We start from the raw sequence: 21,288 nt of genomic DNA on the forward strand, positions 1-21,288 counted from the left end.
CCTATTAAGGATGCTATTAAATTTTGAATGTCTATTGGGAACTAAAACTAAATATAGGGAAAATAAACTTAAGAGAATGAGTTGTAAAAGGTGAAACATTATTGAGTTATATCATATGTATAAATAACTTATAATTAAGACTTTTAAGATTTCATGCATAAAAAAACAATACCTTATTCATTTAAGGTTGTTTTTAAAACTTTTATTAAATCTATGTTATAAATCGTTAAGTACAATTAATAATTAATAAGGTAGTATAGATATACTTAAAAGTCGCCCTCACTACACATATTTAAAAAGTAATTTGACAGTTGACCTTGACTTCATTACCAGTGCTATCGGATCAACTTCTTTTCTTCGTTACATGCAACGAAAAGTTGCGGAAGGTACTAAGCAAATTCTTCACACACACAAACACGAAAACATCGTATAAACCTTACCTTTACTCTTTTATTTTGCACTTCATCGGTTACTTTCTCGCAAGCATCTCTGGTAGGTTCTTCCAACAACATTCATGCATGATCAATCTGTTTTCTTCAACTTTTTTTTTCCGATTGTTTGAATAACCGTACGAAATTTTCTCTGATTTGTTTTTGATGATGAATTAGATCTCATGTTTTGATCTTCTCCTTGATTTATTGCTTTTTTGTTTTTGTGCTGAAGTAGAATATGTTTTCAGTTCTCTGAAAAAGAATAGACCCCAATTGTTTTGACTTGACTTTAAAAGTATTCATGTGTGATGAATATAATATTCATTCAGGATATCTACTACTCCACAGTATTTGATGATTTAGTGGTGTTCGATTTCTTATTCAGTTTTCATCTTGACTTTTCTGTTCCCTTTTTTACGGTTGTATACGTTTTTGTGTGAATTTGGATGTGTAATTTACAGCCTGCTGTCAGATCAATTTTCAATTAGCTTCTTATACTTTTGCCCTACCGATTGTGCAGCTGAGTGGCCAATTTCTACTTGATGGAGTGCAAAGAGGAAGTTCATAGTGATGATGGATCTTTTGAATTAATCAACTTCGATGATGATGATGGTGATATGGTACATCTGAACATGAAATCTGATGTTTCTAGCAACATGGTACTATTCTGTTGACGTGGTTTCATTCTTTTTATGTTAGTGATTGGATTTATGGTTTTTATTGTTCTTATTCGGTTAGGCTAATTAACAGTGGGTTGTGTTTGTATGATTTGAGGAGAATGAAGATGTAATTAAGGTCTTGTATAGTCGATGGATCAGAAACTTACAAAATAAGGAAGAAAAGAAAATGGTATAAACTAATGACACCTATATCTTTATTTCGTTGCAGGATCTATCAGATGGTTCTTACGACTTTCTTTCTTCTGAAATGTCTGAAATACTTGTTCTAACCAAAGGAGAGGCTTCTAACAGCATAACTGTTTCTGAGGACAAGCCTTATGAAGACGTAAGATCTTTTTTATTTGAATCAGCAAAGGGGGACGGGGGATTCGAAGATGCATCTGATCCTATGGAAGAAGAAGAAGAAGAAGAAAAAGAGTTTTCAGGGATGGATTTTCCTGATGCTGTTGATATGGTAACACCTATCTCGTGCTTTTCTTGTCTTTTAACTTGATAATTTCTTTTGTTGAATTGGCATAGATATCCTAACATAATCGATATCAAGTGTGTTGGGACTTTTGGGATTGAAAGATTTTATATTTTTAAGCGAATTCCTTAAATGATCATTATCTTAGATGCTATAGACATTTTATCTGCATGTGTTTCCTGGGTTAAAGAGTGTTGTCTTATGCTTGTTCTTTCTCTTATATTTTTGTATGCCTTTTTTACTTGACCCATGAGTTTTTTACATTCCAGTCTCTTGACTTTGAAAGCAAAATGTTAAGATGAAAAACATTGCCCTAATAAACTTAGGAAACTGTAACAAAAGTTTGACTAAATGTCATCCAAAATTGGAAAGCTTCGTTTGTATGATTGTGCTTCTAACGGCAAAGCTTATATGTTATCAGCTTGTTAATGTTGTTCTAGTTTCTCATATAGCTTCCTTGCTTTCAAATTACAGGGTAGAGTTCGCAATTTTATGACCATGGCTTATCAGAACTCAAATTTTGATGTGTTCGATTCCCGTTTTCCTGCTCACTTCAAGTTAAAGGATGACATAAAAGAGGTGGCAAAGAACCACATCCTTCGTTACCTTCCTGCCAAATCTTTAGCCAGATCTCGACTTGTCTCTAAAGAATGGGATCAGTGGATATCCAGCCCATTCTTTGCACACGTGCAGAGTCAATATTTTAGAAAAATGTCTGGTTTTTTCGAGGATACAGATGGAGCTATTCGTTTCATTTCACTCGACATATTTGCTTATGGAGTTCCCTACCCTTCTCTGCGTTTTCTTCCACAGAATGTTTTCATCAGAAGCTCGTGCAACGGATTGCTCTTTTGTCGAGCTTTTGATGAAGAAAATGAGTATTATGTTTGTAACCCTGCCAATGAAGATTGGATCAGACTTCCCTCTTCTAGCTACTACCACGGAAGAGAACCAAAATATGTGCTTGTCTTTGAACCTTCTTCTCTCAACTTTGAGCCATGTTATCAAGTGGTATGTCCATTCTCTCTTCCTGATCTCATGAAGGGACCCATTGTGTATTTTGACATATATGATTCAAAGACAAATTCTTGGAGGATATCTGATATGATATGTGTGGATTTGGATGAATCCGATATAAAAAGTGATGGAGTTTTTGTGAATGGAGTTGTTTACTGGGAAACCACAGGTGGAGAGTTGTTGGCCTTTGATATCAAGAATGAGATCTACGGGGTTCAATCTCTCCCTTATGGTGAAGGTGGTGCGTTGTCAAAGGTCCATGGAGAGTTAAGCTATGTCAAGGCTCGTTATCATCATCCCATGAGAACGTGCATATTGGATGTTTATGGCGGTAGTATTATGTCATTGAAAAACACCATGACTTTTGCTATTTCTTCTTATGGCCTTGAAGATGGTGAGTTAGTCGATTGCAGGGTTTTGGCTAATTCTTGTGACGATGTTATAGCTGTCATCATGAAGAAGTTTGGAGGACCAAATTGTCTGTATGTTTATCATGTGAAAGATCAAAAGGTTGAAGGACCAAAGTTCCTCCAGAACTCTAATATCTCAAAGTTGTTTCCTTATGTTAACAGTCTAGTTTCTCTAGCCACCTAGCTATCTATTATTGGTGTTTTTTCTCACTAATTAGAGGACTGTTTTGCCTCTAAGACGTGTGTTATGTACATATGTTATTTCTGGTGAATCATATAAGCTTAAAGATAATCTAATCTTGTTTTGTGACATGGTTACTTGTTCTTTGATGAAGCAGACTGTTTTATTTGCACACACAAACACGCCGACACTTGTCAAAGAGAGACTCAAAACGGGATCATGATCATATATGGAATTCTTACCTTTGTCCAAAAATCAACAAGCCTTTGATTCATCTGGGCAGATTTTGTTTTGCGTTTCTGTAGAAGCCTTTTTCTCTTGAGTAGCTGTAACATACTAACGTCTAATGGTATTTTGACTTTTGTTATTAGATTAAAAAATGACAATTGTCAGGTGATTTTCCGACTATAAGCTGCCACTTATTGACTAGGGGAAAGAAGCCTCCATCTTTGTAGGAGGTTAGAGGGGGGAAAGAAACGAGTGGCTTTTCTGAATGGAAGAATCGCAAAGCTCTCTCTCTCTCTCTCTCCTTCCTTTGTTGAGTCCTATCTATCTTCATTCAGGTAAAACATCTCTCTTTCTCTCTCTTTAAAGATTTGGGATCCTGAAATTATGTCGAATCATTAGCAAATAGACATATTCGATTTGGAAGAAATCTTAGGTTCTTCATAGATAGATCTTCTTGTTAAAAGAACAGATAACTTAAAACATGGGTTATCTTGAGAAATAATAGTTTTCTCCAATGTTTGATCTCAAATTTTTGCATGAATGTTATGAATGGTGCATGATTTTGAATATTTCTGTTTGTTTAATTTACAATTGATTAATTTCATATTAACAATTTGGAATTTGGATTTTAATTATGATAATAAACACAATTATCCTCTGTTTTAAGATTCATTTTTCTCTGCTTCAATCTTCATTCCCAAAGAAATTTAGATTCAAAATGTGGGTTGTCTTCAAATTCTTTTTATGTCAGTATAAAGGGTACATGGTTCATAAATTGCTAAGGTTGTATGAAATTTTGATTCTGGTATGTACCTCTAGATTCGCGTGAAGAAAAAAAATCAAGAAACTATATATTTGTTGCTAAATTCGTTACAGGGATGGCAAACTGTTGTGATCAGCGGTTACAGGTGAAGGTTTGAGTTTTCCGGTGTAGTGCTTCTAATTCTGAGGGCCGGAAAAAAGTTTATCTTGACATATGGCTCCGGCCCCAAAGACTTCTCCGGCCCCAAAGACTGCTCCGACCCCAAAAAAGACCTCGCCGCAATCTCCACGTTCGAGCTCCTCCTCACCACCACCTACTACTCGACCGCCTTCTCCTAAATCACGGCCACCACCTTCCCCTTCTGATTCATTATCACCTAAAAACAGTAGAGGATATTCACCTCCATCAGAAACATCATCTACCCCCAGCCCTCCTAAGGTTCGTCCAACACGTGGCAATGCTTCTAACAAATCACCTTCAAGTCCTTCCAGCAAGTTAAACAATCCTTCAAGCCGAAAATCACCCTCTAAATCATTCACCGACTCCTACTCGATATCAAATTCTACTACAAACAGTAGTCTAACAATCATTGGTGGAATAGCGGCAGCTGCCGCCATTTTGCTGTTTCTTGCTATCGTCATTGTTTGTGTTCTATGCAACAGGAAAAAGAAGAAACCTTACTATCTTCCTGAAGAACCCCCAGGAGTAGGTGGAGGTGGACCATACTACAATGGTAAAGCGGACCATGTGGTCAAATTCGGCACTGGTGGCGGCACTTGGGGACAGCCACCAACAATGAACACTGGTAATGAATTCCGAGGGTCTAAATTGTCAGTGGTATCCCCGAACATGCCTCTAGCATTCAGCAAGAGCCAATTCTCATATGATGAATTAGCCGCTGCCACTGGAGGGTTTTCCCAATTCAATCTTTTGGGACAAGGGGGTTTCGGGTATGTGAACAAAGGGGTGTTGCCTAATGGGAAGGAGGTCGCTGTAAAGAGCTTAAAAGCAGGCAGTGGACAAGGTGAGCGAGAGTTTCAGGCAGAGGTTGAGATCATTAGTAGGGTCCACCATCGCTATCTTGTTTCACTTGTCGGATATTGTATTAGTGACGAACAAAGAATGCTTGTCTATGAGTATGTTCCTAATAAGACCTTGGAGTTCCATCTTCACGGTGCGTTTTCTTGATATCCTTCTTTACTTATCTTAACTCGGTAATACACTCTTTGACTAAACCAAAATATTTACAAGTTACACAAGAAAAAGTTCCATGTTTTTTGTAGGAATTTTTCGTGCATGGTCCGAATGCATCATGAATCCAACTTTTATTTGTAGGAAAGGGTCCTGTCATGGATTGGCGAACTAGAGTGCATATTGCACTTGGATCTGCCAAAGGACTTGCTTATCTCCATGAAGATTGTACGACACAAATGATTCTCTCTCTCTCTCTCTTGTTCTATCTTTTAATACACTAAACATTTATTGGGAACCTGCAGGTCATCCTTCAATCATCCATAGGGACATCAAATCTGCCAACATTCTCCTTGACCATAATTATGAAGCAAAGGTGAGTTTACAGAAATATTAACACCCGATTGTTTAAGAGTTCATTGGCATTTCACGAATGTAATGGACCCAGGTTGCTGATTTTGGATTGGCTAAACTAACTTCTGCAAATGACACTCATGTCTCAACTCGCGTGATGGGGACCTTCGGGTAACTTTATCTCAAAATGATGACTTTTACGGGATGTTTTAGTTGTTGCGAATAATTTTCTTCAGTCTATTGAATCGATAATAGGTACTTAGCTCCAGAGTATGCTTCGAGTGGGAAGCTAACGGAGAAGTCTGATGTTTTCTCATTTGGGGTCATGTTGTTGGAGATATTGACAGGAAGGAAGCCCGTTGATCCCTCAAGTGACGACATGGATGACAGTTTGGTAGATTGGGTTCGTAGCTCCTTAATTTCAACTTCTATAATCTTGTGATTTTATATAGAAGTGTTGATGATTTGTTTGGTTATTAACTCTGAAATTAAAATACAGGCGAAGCCACTGATCGCCAATGCGAAGAAAGATGGAGACTACAGCAAGCTCGTGGACCCACACTTGGAAGGTAACTATGATAACGACGAGATGGCACGAATGGCTTCTTGTGCTGCTGCTGGTGTCCGTCATTCTGCTAAGAGGCGTCCCAAGATGAGCCAGGCGAGTTAATGTATCTTGTGTATACAGACGTGTATAGAGATATGTGGAACCCCATCAGTTTACTCTCTCAAAGAGCCCTCAAAGAGAAAAAGGGGTTCAAACATTATTGAGAATAAATAGTCAGTCTAGCTCTTAGATTCCCACGTCAGCTAGGCTTGGACCGTTTCTTTTCAATATATGTTGGAATCCTAATTCTCTGCTAAGGTTTTTTTAGAGTCATCTAATGAGCTTCCTTTTATCTTCACATGGTATTAGAGCCAAGTTCTATCACTATAGGATAAAAACTGGGGCAATCTATACTCGTCTATCCCCGTTCGACATTCTGAGACAATTTGTGCCCGTCTAGCCTGTATTTGAGGGGGGTGTTAGTACTACGTCGGCTTAACTTCAATCATTTCTCCGTAATATATGTTGGAAACCCCTCTGTTCTCAATGGACTCTTTTGGAGAGTAATTCAATGGGGTTCCACATATTTCCATTGTGCAACTCCAACTTCTTTTACCTAAAATTTCATGGGTGTGATGTTAATGCGGTATTTTTTTCACATAAATGAGCCAGATTGTGCGTGTGTTGGAAGGGGTTGCATCGTTAGATAGCCTGGACAAGAAGGCTACAAGCCGAGGCTCCATTTTGGACAGCAGCAATGAGTTAAGAGATTACGACGCAATGACCTACAACGATGACATGATGAAGTTCGGGACGGGAAGTTCTGGAGCCCCGAGATAAACACTGTAAAACTTATGTTTTTAGGAGAGTCGTTAATTAAGGGCAAGGAAAGGGGTTAGTGATAGCTACGTACGAGTTGATTTTTCAAAATTGACATTAAAGAATGTACCATTTGTAGTTGGGAGATTATTCCTCCGAGGAAATCAAGTCACTTAGTATATTTCTCATGCATGTTGTCTGTTCACATTAACACATGCACAGTCATTCTTTATTTTGACAAAAAGAAGTAATATACAGCGAGGGAGTGAGAGACCTGTTTATATAAAAACAGTGACCCAATAATAGAATAAGAGAACGGTCGAATCATATGTAATTCACACGACTTCAGCCATGAGGTTGCGGGCTACGTTGCCCACACAATTTTGCGTTGGACGTTAGTGTAAAATCACATATGATTTGGTCGTTTTCATTTTCATAGCGTTTCTGTAAGACGTGGCTCACGCCATAGTGCGCCGCCATACACATTATAGCAATACGTGGTTTTTTTTCTATAGATTTTACATTTTTATGGATCTAATTAATCACATCAAACACAGTTTCACAAATTCATAAAACGTTACGGACTCGCGGTTAAAATTAAGTTGTAAAATTATCTTTCTAAGTTTTATTTTAAATATTTAATCAAAAACTTATTTTTATAATAATAATTTATATGTTTTATCTTATTCTAATATGAATGTACATTTTGTTTAAAATACATTATCTGATTAGATAATATATACATACACATATATGACATACAAATTTGTCATCTTATATCATGCCTTGAAAAACGTCACATCTTTACTATGACGTGCAAGACTTGAGGGGTTAAACTCACCGTCACACGAGCCATTACACCTATTTAAACCTTGATTTATGTATATGTTGTCCGTGTGTTATATATATGTTATAAGAAAACACAAAAAAGTCAAAAGTCAAATAGATTTAATATTAAAATAAAAAAGTAAAAAGACAAATTATCCTTGACGTAACGATTTTTTAACTGCCGTGTGTTGTATAAAGTTTTGGTATAACACAAATATGTAATCCATCTAAAATTAGTACATTCGATATTAAATTTGAAGTTTTTGGTTTATATTATTAAGCAATATTTTAAATAATTTTAGTAAATAATCTAAGCCATGGGAGTCGTATCCATTAAGCCCTCTCTTTTCCACCCATATCCTTGTAATCATAGAATAAAAACACGCCCTGAAATGCTAAAACACCCAACTCGATCGAACCATTCCTTGAATCAAAGAAATCATGACGATCGATCCCTTCCTTCAAGCAAAAAAATCACGACCATTCATCCCTTCCCTGAATCAAAAAACCTCGTCGATCATAGCTAATACAGTTCATAAGTATACCTCGATAATGAAACAACTTCTTGATGATCCTATATTTACAAGATATTTGTTGTTGAAGCTTAGGAATCCATTGAAGGCTTTGATTGTATGTAGGAAATTAATTGGTTTAGATTAAATGGATATAGTTATTAATTAGATATGTAGTCATTTGTCATTCAAACTGAATACCTTTTGCTCAGTACCGACAATTTAGTTTCATCCAGAGTCTAAGGTGGCGTTTGTTTTTTAAGAGGTGCTTAAGTCTGAATTCACTTCTGAATTTTAAGAGGTGGTGCTGAAGTCTGAAATCTGAATCAGTCAGACTGTTTGTTTTTACGTCTGAAATCTGAAATCTGAATCATTGACATCTAGGCTTTCTTTGCAAGCATTGGAAGCTCTAAAAGCAATTAAGAGGTTTTAAGTGAAAATGTTACCTCTAAATAATTCAGACATAATCAGAGCTTTTAAGCTCTTAATTAGGAAAAAAAAACAAACACACTTAATACCCTAAGGTCTGATCGATTCAGACATAAAAGGGTATTAAATGCTTTTTAGGTAAAAACAAACTCTTTAGACAGCTTAATCCATATTCCATACAAAGGTTAATAATAAAAAAACCAACCGAAAAACCCCAACAACAATCCATTTTGCATCTACAGTAATTGCAGTTAACCCAAAGAAAAACAAATGCCAAGCAATCTCTAATAAGTCGAACAAGTCCACTGCATATTACAACTTACAATCCATTTGAAAAACAAACCCATCAGCATCAAATCCATTTGCTTCAGTCTAAAGAACAAAAAATCCAGAACACACAACAAAAACCAACGTGCAGATTATCATTTTCAGTACTCATACTCACGAGAAAGGGACCTGTCAGATCGTCTATACTCACGCTCACGATCCTTATCACGTGCCTCAGGCTTTGCTGCTTCATAGGTATCTTCCTCCATCTGATCATAACGATCATGATCACGCTCTGGATGTTCATAGCGCTCTTGATCATCCTGACGATCATAGTAATCGTAGCCTGCCAAATCACGTTCTGGATCAACACCACGCTTACTATTCCCATGTTCCGGTTGCTCATACCATTCCTCCGGGTCCCCTTGCTCGTAGTTCTTTTGCCTCTCTCCATGTTTGTCTCTCTCGTGTCTCTCATATTCATACTCCTTATCGCGAGAACGCCCACGATCCATAATAGGTTCAACATCACCCACCTCGTACTCCCTATCTTTGTCCCTATCCTTCTCACGATGACGATCACCACGGTCACGTCCACTACGATCACGACCCCTATCCCGGTCACGGTGTCGATCACGGTCACGCCCGCTACGGTCTCTCTCCCTATCCCCCCTGTCTGATTTTCGGTCACGGTCCCGATGGTGCCTTTCATCCCTGTGTTCCCGATCCCTTGGCCTATCATGAGACCGCTCACGAGACTTCTCCGGTTCCCTCTCCTTTACCCTGTCACGAGATTTCTCCCTGTCCCTGAATTGCAATAATCAACAATTTGAGCATGCGATCTTATGATGGAAATCATACAATAATCATAGAGTTATGTACAAATATGGAACAATTTATATAGACTATTACCTGTCTCGGTCTTCGTGTACTTTTGGCTCTACAGATCGAGGTGGACCCCCTGATTGCTGTTGTTCTCTGACCAACATAGATAATCACGTTGATGAGTACATTGAATACCATAACAAGCTAGAACGATAAATGCAAATGTACAGCAAACCATCATATTCCCAGAAACAGTTGACACACGTTTTGCAACCTTTTGAGGACCATATGCATCTTAAGGGGGTGGAAAGAGTAAACTATGAAAGACTTTTCTCAATTCTCGAACTAAAGAGTACCTTTAATGTGGTCTATTGACAACTTGATAAGAAAAGGGGACTTTCAGCTTGTAGCAAATCCAACATAATAAGTCCAGACATGTCCCAATACAGCTCGGAAATAATGATCGAACTTCGAACATTTCATCATCTTTATTTGCCTTTTTTTCCATTTAATCTCTGTTATATGTAGGCTTGCAGATTTTTTTTCAATTTTTAAATTAGATGTACAAACTTCTATTTTTCAAAGCAGGTTACACATGTGAATTTGAATTATTTCACATGTACATATTTTAATAAATTTGGCTTAACCAAATCCTATTTACACGTCTAGGAGTAATAACATCACCAAATCCAGACCTTGCACTAATCTTATTTTATGTTGTCACTTGCCACAGTTTGACCAGTTGTGCAGACTGTGGAAACATTGAATAAGAAAAATGAACATTCATTATCTTTTTACTCTTCCGTTTTAAATTTAAAATTTGGTTAGAAAACAATTCTGATTTAAAGACGTTATGTAGTCTTCTGTAGCTCCAAGTCTCCTTTGATTTTTGTGCTTACTTGTATCATGAAATATATTGACAGGCTTCAGTCGAACTATTCTACTATATGTAAATATGCACGCAATACATAGAATAAGACTTCCTACCTCCCAGAGTACCGCTGGTTAACCTCTTCACCTCCAACCCTGGTTGTTCCAAGTCCACCACCAAGTCTCCGCGGTCGCCAGTTAGGAACTGTTCTACCACGTTCAACATCCACAAGTACTCTTCTGTTATCAAGCTTCCTTCCATCGGCTTGTTTATATGCAGCTATAGATCATACAAATCATCCATCAGATATGCAAATAGCAATGACATAAGAACTGAAACAGGAAATTAAAAAAAAATAGAAAACCTTTCATATCACGTGTATGCATGTATTCTATGAAAGCATATCCTCTTGGTTTGTTTGTCTCTTTATCAGCAATCAAGCGAACCTGAAATTCTTAAAGAGTTAGAGAAAAACTCCAAAGGCATAAAAAATCGCATTCTTTTAAACAGAGTATAACTAAAATATGATGCTCCAATCTAGCAAGTGCAGTGTCATTGAAAGGTTAGCAATCATAAAATCCTAATGCACGGCAGACAGGCACTAAGCCTCAATAGCCGTGCTCACCTTTAATTCATACGCTCCCCAGGCAAGATGCATCATCACCACCACTGCTAGAGTTGCACATAACCGTGGCCAATTTACCAGTCTTGAACATACTACCCTCCCCTTACCAGGGACTATTTAAATAAGAAATTACTATAAATGATATTATATAAAATACCAGGAAATCTTCTCAACTTCTGAAACGTTTTTGATAGCCTTTAAACGCAAAAGCAAAATTTCAGTAGCAAGAAATGCAAATACTGAACTTAGAAAAGAAGGGAAGAGATGCACTCCCAATATATTTTACCCAGTGCAGTCAAAAGTTGACAGTCTCCATGTGTTGCCGAAAATAATGACCAAAAGGCATATGCATCATTGATCTGCTCAAGTAGGATACGGCGACCTTGTTGGAATAGGATTGGTTCCTACGCTAGAAACCGAGGAACATAAAGTACCTTTTATGAATAAAAACTGTGCTCCCCTTACCATGATGATGCTTCTACCTTGAACCTTACTAGCTGAATGGTGGCTATAAGCTACTAGAATACCCAAAATCCCGGATTCTTGAAAATCTTGATTTAATCAGAGATACAAAAGAGGGGAAACAAACTAATAGGCTAGTAGGGTGGGTAGGCAATAATACCTGAGGAACAATTACCGATTTCACTGAAACTCCATCAAATACTATCCAGATTCCAGAGCAAGAAAAGGCATACAATTTTCTCAAACTTGCCATATTGTCGAGTAGATCTTATACTAGCATCACAATTTACAAGTTGTGCTAACCACTTAAGCATAATCACATTGAGAATGGAAACGCACACTTAAAACTCAAGTTCATCATTTCAGAAATCATTAATGGCAACCAACATCTTAAAGGTGCATTGCACATAGCATTGCAAGTTTGCATCCATATATTAAGGGTGATGAAGTGAGAGATCAAATTTATGTCATCATTTATCATCATTATTGTTTTTATGTAAATGCTCCAACTGAACTTCATAATTCACATATAGCTTAACCCACGAAAAATCTCTAACTAAACATTTCAACGGTTTATTTATATATATACCATTTTTCCAGATAATTCAGTTACTAAAATATGATAACATCTGTCAAAAATAGTTGCCGGAGAATTATTATTTTTACAGGAAACATTGGCTCAACAGCAATATTTCCCAAATTGAAAAATTTTGGAAAATTTTCGTTTCTGAAAGATTTTGGCAGACAACAGGATGAAGATGTTGTCCGCATACCACAAAACAAAACCTCTTACCGAACAAAAGGCTATAACCTTGAGCCCCTTTTCAGGGACTCTACAAGACCTACCCGTTTGATGGGCCCATATGCCTCAAACTCCCTTTTAATTCTGCTCTCAGTTGTCTCATAATTCTGGAAGTAAAAGAACATCAAGTTAATTAAATAAGTCAACTAAAAGACAGCAAGTCTGAAATCCATCAATGCAAAAGAAGTATCACTCACAAGCCTAGCTACAAACAACGTCTTGTACGGATCTCCAGATACATTTGGATCACTGTTTGGATCATCTGCATGGACATAATGCATAAGCCACTACTAATTCCAGTCATCAATACATCCAAGAATCTATAAATACAGAAAAGAAAAAGGGAAAGAAAGTGGAGAGTTCTTACATTTTTCGAGCTCCTCCGCAGCCTTTTTTGCACCCTCTTCAAGCCGTAACTGATGAATCCTAGCCTTCCTTTGGCCCTGAATCGCAACAAGGATCACCAAGAAAACATAAAACTGATAAAAACCAAGCAAAAGCCCACAAATGGCAAATCAAATTCTAGAAACATCAGCCATGGTGAAAAAATATCTATCTAAACGCAAAATGTAAGACATCCATTTGAAACAAATGCTGCACCTTGCTACAGATTGAAAAGGAAGCTTTTCAGAATTTAAGTATTTACCTTTTAATGGCTTTATCCAATCAAAAGTGGCAAAAAACATAAAGAGTAATAAAAAGATATCATGAAAGATTGATTCATTTTCTTTTTTCTTCTGTTTCTAAAATTTGACTATGAAGATGATTATAATACATATTCATAAACTCCTTTGCTGCAAGAGCAGTTGATTCGTTTATGTGAGAATGGTTAACATCAAGTAAAGTAACAGAAGCAAACTTAATCAAATAATATGATAAGAGAGAATTAGTTGACTAGCAGGTTTCCAATAGCTTGTGCGAGTACTAACCATGTACTACTTCATACGCAGCCATAATAAATACATAGACAGCTTATTAGCAAAAAAAGTAGTTTTATATTGACAACCTCATATTATGATGTTAAACATGAAGCCATTACTTCTGTTTCATTTTAATACAAAAAGCATACAACTAAAAGAATAACATACGGCTTAATGATCTATATATATACAGTTTTCCAAATGCAACAACTTACAGGAGTTTCGCCTTTTTGTACAGGTGGAGCATATTCAGGGTCAGTTGACTCAGCAAACTGGCTAACAAACTGCGCCATGCCTTTCAAATGATAACAGAAACAAACCAATTAGATCTGTGAACCTGCAATGTATCAATAACATATGAGTTCAATTGAAGAACATATATGAAATACCTGTGTATGGTGGACATTTTCTCTTCTCAGGTGGCGGTTTATACTCAAGAGGAGGCCGTGGCTCAAAAAGTTTTAACAGATTGTTAGTTAATCCTGTTGGATGACTCTGTCCAATCTGCAATATGTGAAGCATCCGAAATTAAAATCAAGCATTCACGGATATGAACTGAGTTCAAATTCTACATCTATGAAGCGTCTCCAGTCAAAAAGTGGTCTTTGACCCTATGAAACGAACCCAATACAATCAACCTTAAGGTTGGGGAGTGCAAGCTAATGCCAGTAGAACGAACAGGATCATAGATCAAGTTCAACTACAGCTTCATCACACCACATCCTTGTTTACTTAATCTCACGTCATCTCAATTTAGTAGCCAAGTCCCTTTATAAAATAAAGGCTGAATAGCCAAGTCCAACATCACTGAAACCTAATTTTCAATCGGATCCACAACTACAATCACCGGCTAAAAACTAAGAACTATAATGTTAACCACTAGCAGTTTCCATATCCACTGTAGAAGATACAATTAGAAGCACCTGTATTTCAACTTTAGCCGCATCAAACAAAAACGCAATTTGCGGTATAGCAATTAACAAAAACCTAACTAAAACAGAATCGAAATTAGGGGTTTAAAGATAAATCGATACCAGCTTCATTTGCATGAGATTAGCACGGTTCTGCTGCTTGGTACGAGCCTGAACTGCAGCGTTGTTGTTGCGCATGAACGCATCATTGTAATCCCCCATGTTCTCCAAGATCGAATCACAGATTTTTAAGATTTCACTGTGATATTAAAGAAAAGGATGTATGGATTGATGAATCAAAACGATTTGGTGATAGATAGTGGAGGGGGAGATCGATTTCTCAGTAGCGGCTACCTAACGGAGGAACAAGGGTTTGTGGAACTTGTTGTGCGATAACCGAGTTGAATCTTTCGGTAACTCGGTGGCCGAAAAATTGTTAGACCGACGATTTGGGCTTCCCAGGGCTATCAAGACCGGCCCATTTCTGAATGAGTTACCTTAGAATCCCAACGGGGCTGAAGCCCATTTATTAACCAACAAGTCACTTTTGAACAACAATGTATGACTTACCTATCTTGTAGTGATGGCCCGGCCCGGCTCGAGACCGCCGAACGACCAGAACCGGGACCGGCCTCGGCCCGACTGGGGACCGGTTATGGGACTGCCGGTTACATCCGGTTATGGTTTTTGTCGGATTTGTGGGGCCAGACCGGTTATGGACCGACCCGAACCGGTCCGAAATATTAAAAATTGACTTTTTAAAAAAAATATAGCCGTTAACTAGCCCTTTTTTTTTGTCTCTAAACACTATAAATATGTAAAAAAATTGAGAGATTTACATACCAAGTTCTCAATTCGCAAAAAATGCAAAAAAATGTTCACAGTTCTCGTAATAAAACGTATTTTTAAAGTGTATTTGAGTGATCCATACGACAAATTTAATAATGTATTAAAAATATATATCATTAAAAAATATTTAAAAAAAATTAAGGATGGGGCCGGGACCGACGGCCATAACCGGTTATAAATTAGTCTGATCGGTCTTCATCTATTCGACCGGAACCAGTTACGTCGGGACCGGTTTTTGACCATCACTACTATGTTGTAGCTTTTCTATTACATCTTGTGAAGGGATGGAGAGTAAACACAATGAAATGAAAATTAACCAATTGAAATGAATCACATCACATTCACTCTCATTTCATCATATACCAAACATTGCATATACTAATAAAAATATAGCAACTTGTATATTGATCCCTATGACTTTTTGTTTGTGCTATTATTGCCATATACATACATACACACACACACACATATATATATATATATATATATATATATGTCTTATGCCTATTTAATCCTCCAAAATTGCCTAAATGGCATGACCAAAGGGGTATTTTAGACAAGAGTACAAGTGTTTCCTTAAGGTGAAATGAGTATGTGGTGCACTTTGTACATGTCTTATTAGAGTGTAAGGATAATATGGTAATTTTAATTTGTATTTGGTAGTATAAGTAAGTATATGGTGTAATTTTTGTTCAATGGTACCAGCGCATAGCAACAAATGTGGGTTGGGTAAATAAGAAACTATGAGTCTACTATTTTACTGAAAGGATTATATTATACACTTATTTATACTATCCAATACAATTAAAAATACAAAATTATCCTTATACCTTAATAATGTTCAAGGAATTACATACATAACATGTTTAGAAAATCATCATGTGATTATAATTATCGTCTTTGAGTACCTTATATTTCATCATTTACAATGTTCGAATAAAACGCCTCGTTCACATTAATTAAGCAAAATAATATCTTACAAAAGACAAGGCAATTAACGATGTATTTACAAAAAGGACGAACCTTTTAAAAGGCATACAGTGACATGTGCCACCACTTTATTGTTTTAATATAGTGGAAAAAAATTACGACTCTCAAAGGTGCCACCATATTAATTAAATATGTCACTGTTTTGGTTTAATAAAACAGAAGAAAGGTGTAAAACAATGGTAAAATTGTTTTAAAATGAATATAGGTGGGAGGTTAATGTCTTGGTTGGTAAATTTTGCAATGATTTTTAATTAAGATTAGAAGGGTACTTGTACAATGCAGTGAGATACATTTTGATTTTATTGTTTCTTTTTATTTTTTGTCTATTGATATAATACAGTTTTATATGGTTTTGAAAAAATTATAGTGTTTTTATTTTTGAATAAAATATATATTTAAAGATATTGTAATTTTTTTTTAAATATCGATTTTAGTATCAAATTAACTATTTAAAAATTCTCGTTTTTTGTGTAAATTTTTTGATTCAAAATTTTTATTATATTTTGATTTAGGTCTAATAATGAATCAATTTATTTTAGATTTAATAATATAATTTTTTATAAATATAATAATTAAGTGTCCTATTAGTTTAATAACGAATTAATTTATTTTTTGTTTAATAATATAATTTTTTTTAAGATAATAATTAAGTATTTTATTAGAATTCAATGATTATCCTAATTATCTTTTAGATTTTTTATATTTAAAATGATATGTGTGTCTTATATTTGATTATGTTTGTATGCAGTTAGTTATACGAATTAAAAAATGAAACATTAATAAGTTGTACTTACGCACAATTTACTTGTAATATTAAATTTTAAGTAATATGTATTAATACACAGTACTTCATGCATAAATAATGGTTTTTAAGAGTTTTTATCAAATACTTTATGATACAGTATAGATAAGTGTCTATCCAACAAATATTATTATTATTGCTACATTAATTTTTTATAATTAGGGTTTTTGTTTTGATTAAAGCTAGACTTACATGACATTAATTTAAGTATATATACATTTGTCGAATTAGAAAAAATGGTGAGTTTAAAAACAATAATTTTTGGTATAAAATGAATTATTTGTCAAATAACAAGGTGTGTGTACATATAATAAACAAATAAATAAATTCAAAATATATATTATGAAATAGTATAAAAATATATGAATAATAGATGATAACATATTCTTAATAAAATGTTTAGAGTTAAATATAAATTTGGTCTTTGTGGTGTACATAAATTTACGAGTAAGGTTCTTAAAAAAATTATTAACGAAATATGTCCTTATAATTTTATTTTTATAATGGATATGATTATTTCTGTTAATAAGAGATAGTTTTGTCTATTTACATCCTCTTTCCTCAATTTAATTTCCAATAATATATTTGGTCACTCAAATTAATTTTCATTTTATAATATACTTGGTCCCTCAAACTAATTTACATTATTATAACAAACTTGGTTACTATTTCTTATTTTTATAACAGATTTTGTCCCTCCTTCAACCTTCATCTTTAGGATTTGGTTCCTTCATTTACCCAATAAAATTTGGTCTAACACGCTAAAATCACATTTGCATATAAACATATATTTTCATATATCAATAAATACAACTTCACACATTCAGTTCCAAAATCTACACATTGCTACATTACAAAAAGTAGCTACCAAAATTTTGCCACAAATTCCCTACATATAACTTGAATGCATTACAAATATTCAAATACAAAAGATAACACATTAACCCAACATCTCATGCAAGCATTTTTTTTTTTAAATTCACAATTCTCCTTTCCCCTTATCATCCGGTTGTGCCCAACCTGTAATGTACATTTTGAAATGCAAATGAGGGTTAACCCTTGAGGTCTAGTGAAAAATCCATTTGTTTGCTATTACATGGTAAATAATCACCCAAGCACTTTTATAAACTCATATTTATATCAATGGCAAATAAACAACATTTTAATAAAACAAATCTCTTTTGTCGCATCAAAATCATGAAACGTTGTCCATTTATCGTATCAAATAGCCAAGCAGTTCACTTATCGCATTATGATAAAACTCATCCCATCACATGGGTGAGACAACCTCGTTTCCTAACAACATAACGGTGCGAAGACCCCACCTCATCACATAATATAGGTGCAATAAACCCAACTTGTCGCTTCAATATGATGCAATAAGTCAACCTTGTTGCATAACAAATATGCGACAAACATACTCCTCGCATCACAAGGATGCGATAAAAAATCATTCATCGCATCAATGAGATGCAATAACTCAAGTAATCGCATCATAAAGATGCGATAATAATTAACAACTTGATAAAAAATTCAGCTTTTACATTCTGTTGATTATGCCACATTTATCCTGGTAGACACCTCTATTTGATATGTCACCCTTATTCCAAAATACAAATCTTCTGATTATGTCACATTTATCCCAAAATACATCTTTCATTGATATGTCACAATTGTTTCAATCATATGATATAATCATATAAAAATGCCATACTATACCAAACATAGCATAAAAACAGTTTTTTATAACTCCCCCACATAAAGAACCCCACGGTTCCAATTCAACATTGTAAGATGAAGGTTTGTAAAATAAACTCGCTTTAAGATTCATAGAGATGAAGATGAACAACAACAAATAACTAGAACAAGAATCACAAAAAAAACTGCTTATATTTGCTTCCTCTTCTCGGTTCTGTTTTTCTCAAACTCAAAATACACACACACACACACGCCAGATTACCAACTTCTTTCTTTCTTTTCTTTTTTACTTAGGATTATCATCCCGATGAGATAAAACTAATATCTCATAATATGCATAATAAATCACGAGGCGATGGAATGTTTTAAAAATATTTAAGCATATTCACAAAATAAACCCTGTAAGTTACGACCATTATTTAAAATCAACCCCACACTTAATAACTGATAAATCCGATGATCTGATGGGCACAAACATATATTTTTTCTAAACATAATCAACAAAACAATTAAATAAAAAGTTTGAACTTAGATTTTGTCATGAATTATTTCATCTTTTTTAGAAACATAATTTTTTATGAAATCATTTAGCTCAAATAAAACTTAATTTTGATAAATAATTTCTAATTAGTTGAAAATTAAAAAAAAAAACTTTAAAATTAAATACCCGATAATATATTAAATAATAAGACATAAAAATATAAGTCTAAGTACTTTAATAAAACTAATTAATATTCAAAATATATATATTAGAGTTACACAAGATATAAAAATATAGCTTTAACAATTATATATATTAAAAATGTTTATGATTAATAAACTAATAAATATATAAAAATGTTATAATGTAGCACTAACCGGTTGAAGATTATTAGTGTTATTATGATGTGTTAAATTACATCGCTATCATATGATTCATATAACAATAAAACTAATTAACTCTTAAACCGATTAGTGTTAATTATAATACTTTTATATATTTTATAACTATTTATAGTGTATATTGGTTAGTTTAAATAAATTAGTTAAATTTATATTTTCGTACCTAATTTAACTACAATACTATTTTTGTATATTACTTAGTTTTAATAAAATGCTTAAATTTAATATTTGTATATTTTATTATATAACTAAAAGGGTACTCGCATAATGCAACCTAATACATCTCGATTTTAATGTTCCATTTATTTTTTGTTGTCTTTGTCGATGTTATAAAAAATTGAAAAAAATATTGATATTAGTACCAAATTGATTTTTTTTTTTGTGTATTTCTTTAATTTATTTTTTTGGTTTAATAATATAGTTTTTTATAAATATAATAATTAAGTATTTTGTTAGAACTCGATAATTATCATAATTATATTTTAGATTTTTTGTATTTTAAAATGAGATGTTTATCATTTATTTGATTATGTTTATCCGCAAGTAGTTACACGGATTCAAATAAACTTTGATAAGTTGTACTTGTGCATAATTTACTTATAATCTTGAATTTTAAGTAATATGCATGAATATACAGTATTTCATGCATAAAAAATGATTTTTAAGAGTTTTTGTCAAATGATTTATAATATAGTATAGATATAGATATATTGTTGGATATTTAGTTTTAAAACCCTTTTTAGTTTTCGACCAATTAAAACAAAAAATTCATCAAAATTACATTTTATTTGAGTTAAAGGATTTCATGCCAAATCTAATTTCAAATTTTATTTAGTTACTTTGCCAATTATATCTAAAAAGTATATGTTTGTGTCACCAAATTTTATTGGTTAAATAGACCGACCAAATCCTAAAAAATGAAAAATCAGGAAAAGACCAAATCTATAATAAAAATAAAAAATAGTTTGAGAGACCAAAATTTGTTATAATAATGTAAATTAATTTGAGGGACCAAGTATGTTACAAAATAAAAAATAGTTTGAGGGAACAAATATGCTATTGAAAATAAAAGTTAAGGAAAGAGGATGGTGGAATAGACAAAAATGCATGTTTATTAAAGAAAACTTAGGGGCTGTTTGACAATTGCTGAATGATTTTGTGCAGAATGGTTAAGTGCTGAATGAAATATGGTTGTTTGGTAAATGTTATCTGAATGATAACAAATTACCATTTTAACCCTCTGTATGATTTAGTACTGAATGAAATATAGATGTTTGGCAAATATCTGAATAAAACAATTACTTTGTAAATGTAACTACATATTTCATATTAATCCAAACAAACATAAGAATACTTGTTCAAAACAAGTTTTCATATTAATCAAATACAAATGTATCAAACACTCATATTCCTTGCAAATCAAATAGGTAAAGATCAAAACAAGAATCAAGGGACCATAGATGAGGTAATAGAATGTCACAAGATAGCCATAGCTCGTAAGTTCACCAAGCTCCCTGTTAGCCATAGA

At 34.0% G+C, this 21,288-nt stretch overlaps 3 protein-coding genes across 5 annotated transcripts; 2 read left to right on the plus strand and 1 right to left on the minus strand.

Annotated features, from left to right (window-relative positions):
- The first annotated feature begins 362 nt into the window (after positions 1-362).
- Positions 363-3,316, plus strand: LOC112510048. 3 transcript variants are annotated; one of them, XM_025115322.1, is made up of 4 exons: positions 363-386; positions 952-1,090; positions 1,320-1,565; positions 2,052-3,316. In XM_025115322.1, the coding sequence occupies exons 2-4, from the start codon at positions 974-976 to the stop codon at positions 3,186-3,188; spliced, it is 1,500 nt and encodes a 499-aa protein (XP_024971090.1). In that variant the 5' UTR covers positions 363-386; positions 952-973; the 3' UTR covers positions 3,189-3,316. The 3 variants fall into 3 exon arrangements, with proteins under 3 accessions (XP_024971090.1, XP_024971081.1, XP_024971099.1); XM_025115313.1 differs by having other exon boundaries at positions 369-492; XM_025115331.1 differs by lacking the exon at positions 363-386 and adding an exon at positions 832-850.
- A 1,073-nt stretch (positions 3,317-4,389) lies between these two features.
- LOC112518111 (proline-rich receptor-like protein kinase PERK4) lies at positions 4,390-7,266 on the plus strand. Its single transcript, XM_025125727.1, has 7 exons — positions 4,390-5,350; positions 5,512-5,595; positions 5,673-5,743; positions 5,816-5,892; positions 5,977-6,124; positions 6,221-6,382; positions 6,941-7,266. The coding sequence occupies exons 1-7, from the start codon at positions 4,390-4,392 to the stop codon at positions 7,106-7,108; spliced, it is 1,671 nt and encodes a 556-aa protein (XP_024981495.1). The 3' UTR covers positions 7,109-7,266.
- Positions 7,267-9,107: 1,841 nt separating this feature from the next.
- LOC112521870 (U1 small nuclear ribonucleoprotein 70 kDa) lies at positions 9,108-14,925 on the minus strand. The gene is made up of 10 exons (XM_025130867.1): positions 14,663-14,925; positions 14,018-14,132; positions 13,844-13,923; positions 13,076-13,151; positions 12,906-12,970; positions 12,753-12,815; positions 11,184-11,265; positions 10,936-11,098; positions 10,036-10,101; positions 9,108-9,930 (listed from the first exon to the last, which is right to left on the minus strand). Exons 1-10 carry the CDS (start codon positions 14,759-14,761, stop codon positions 9,285-9,287), a joined length of 1,455 nt encoding a protein of 484 aa, XP_024986635.1. The 5' UTR covers positions 14,762-14,925; the 3' UTR covers positions 9,108-9,284.
- Between the last annotated feature and the right edge of the window lie 6,363 nt (positions 14,926-21,288).

The sequence above is a fragment of the Cynara cardunculus genome (genome assembly GCF_001531365.2).
Source record: "Cynara cardunculus var. scolymus isolate 2C chromosome LG 1, CcrdV1, whole genome shotgun sequence".
NCBI lineage: Eukaryota > Viridiplantae > Streptophyta > Magnoliopsida > Asterales > Asteraceae > Cynara > Cynara cardunculus.

Coding starts and splice junctions, on each gene's coding strand:
- LOC112510048 (XM_025115322.1), top strand. CDS start 974: ATGGAGTGCAAAGAGGAAGTTCATAGTGATGATGGATCTTTTGAATTA. Junction 1,091..1,319: donor CTGATGTTTCTAGCAACATG/GTACTATTCTGT, acceptor ATTTCGTTGCAG/GATCTATCAGATGGTTCTTA. Junction 1,566..2,051: donor TTCCTGATGCTGTTGATATG/GTAACACCTATC, acceptor TTCAAATTACAG/GGTAGAGTTCGCAATTTTAT.
- LOC112518111 (XM_025125727.1), top strand. CDS start 4,390: ATGGCTCCGGCCCCAAAGACTTCTCCGGCCCCAAAGACTGCTCCGACC. Junction 5,596..5,672: donor TGCTTATCTCCATGAAGATT/GTACGACACAAA, acceptor GGGAACCTGCAG/GTCATCCTTCAATCATCCAT. Junction 5,893..5,976: donor CGCGTGATGGGGACCTTCGG/GTAACTTTATCT, acceptor AATCGATAATAG/GTACTTAGCTCCAGAGTATG.
- LOC112521870 (XM_025130867.1), bottom strand. CDS start 14,761: ATGGGGGATTACAATGATGCGTTCATGCGCAACAACAACGCTGCAGTT. Junction 14,133..14,662: donor ATCTCATGCAAATGAAGCTG/GTATCGATTTAT, acceptor CACATATTGCAG/ATTGGACAGAGTCATCCAAC. Junction 13,924..14,017: donor AAAATGTCCACCATACACAG/GTATTTCATATA, acceptor ATCATTTGAAAG/GCATGGCGCAGTTTGTTAGC.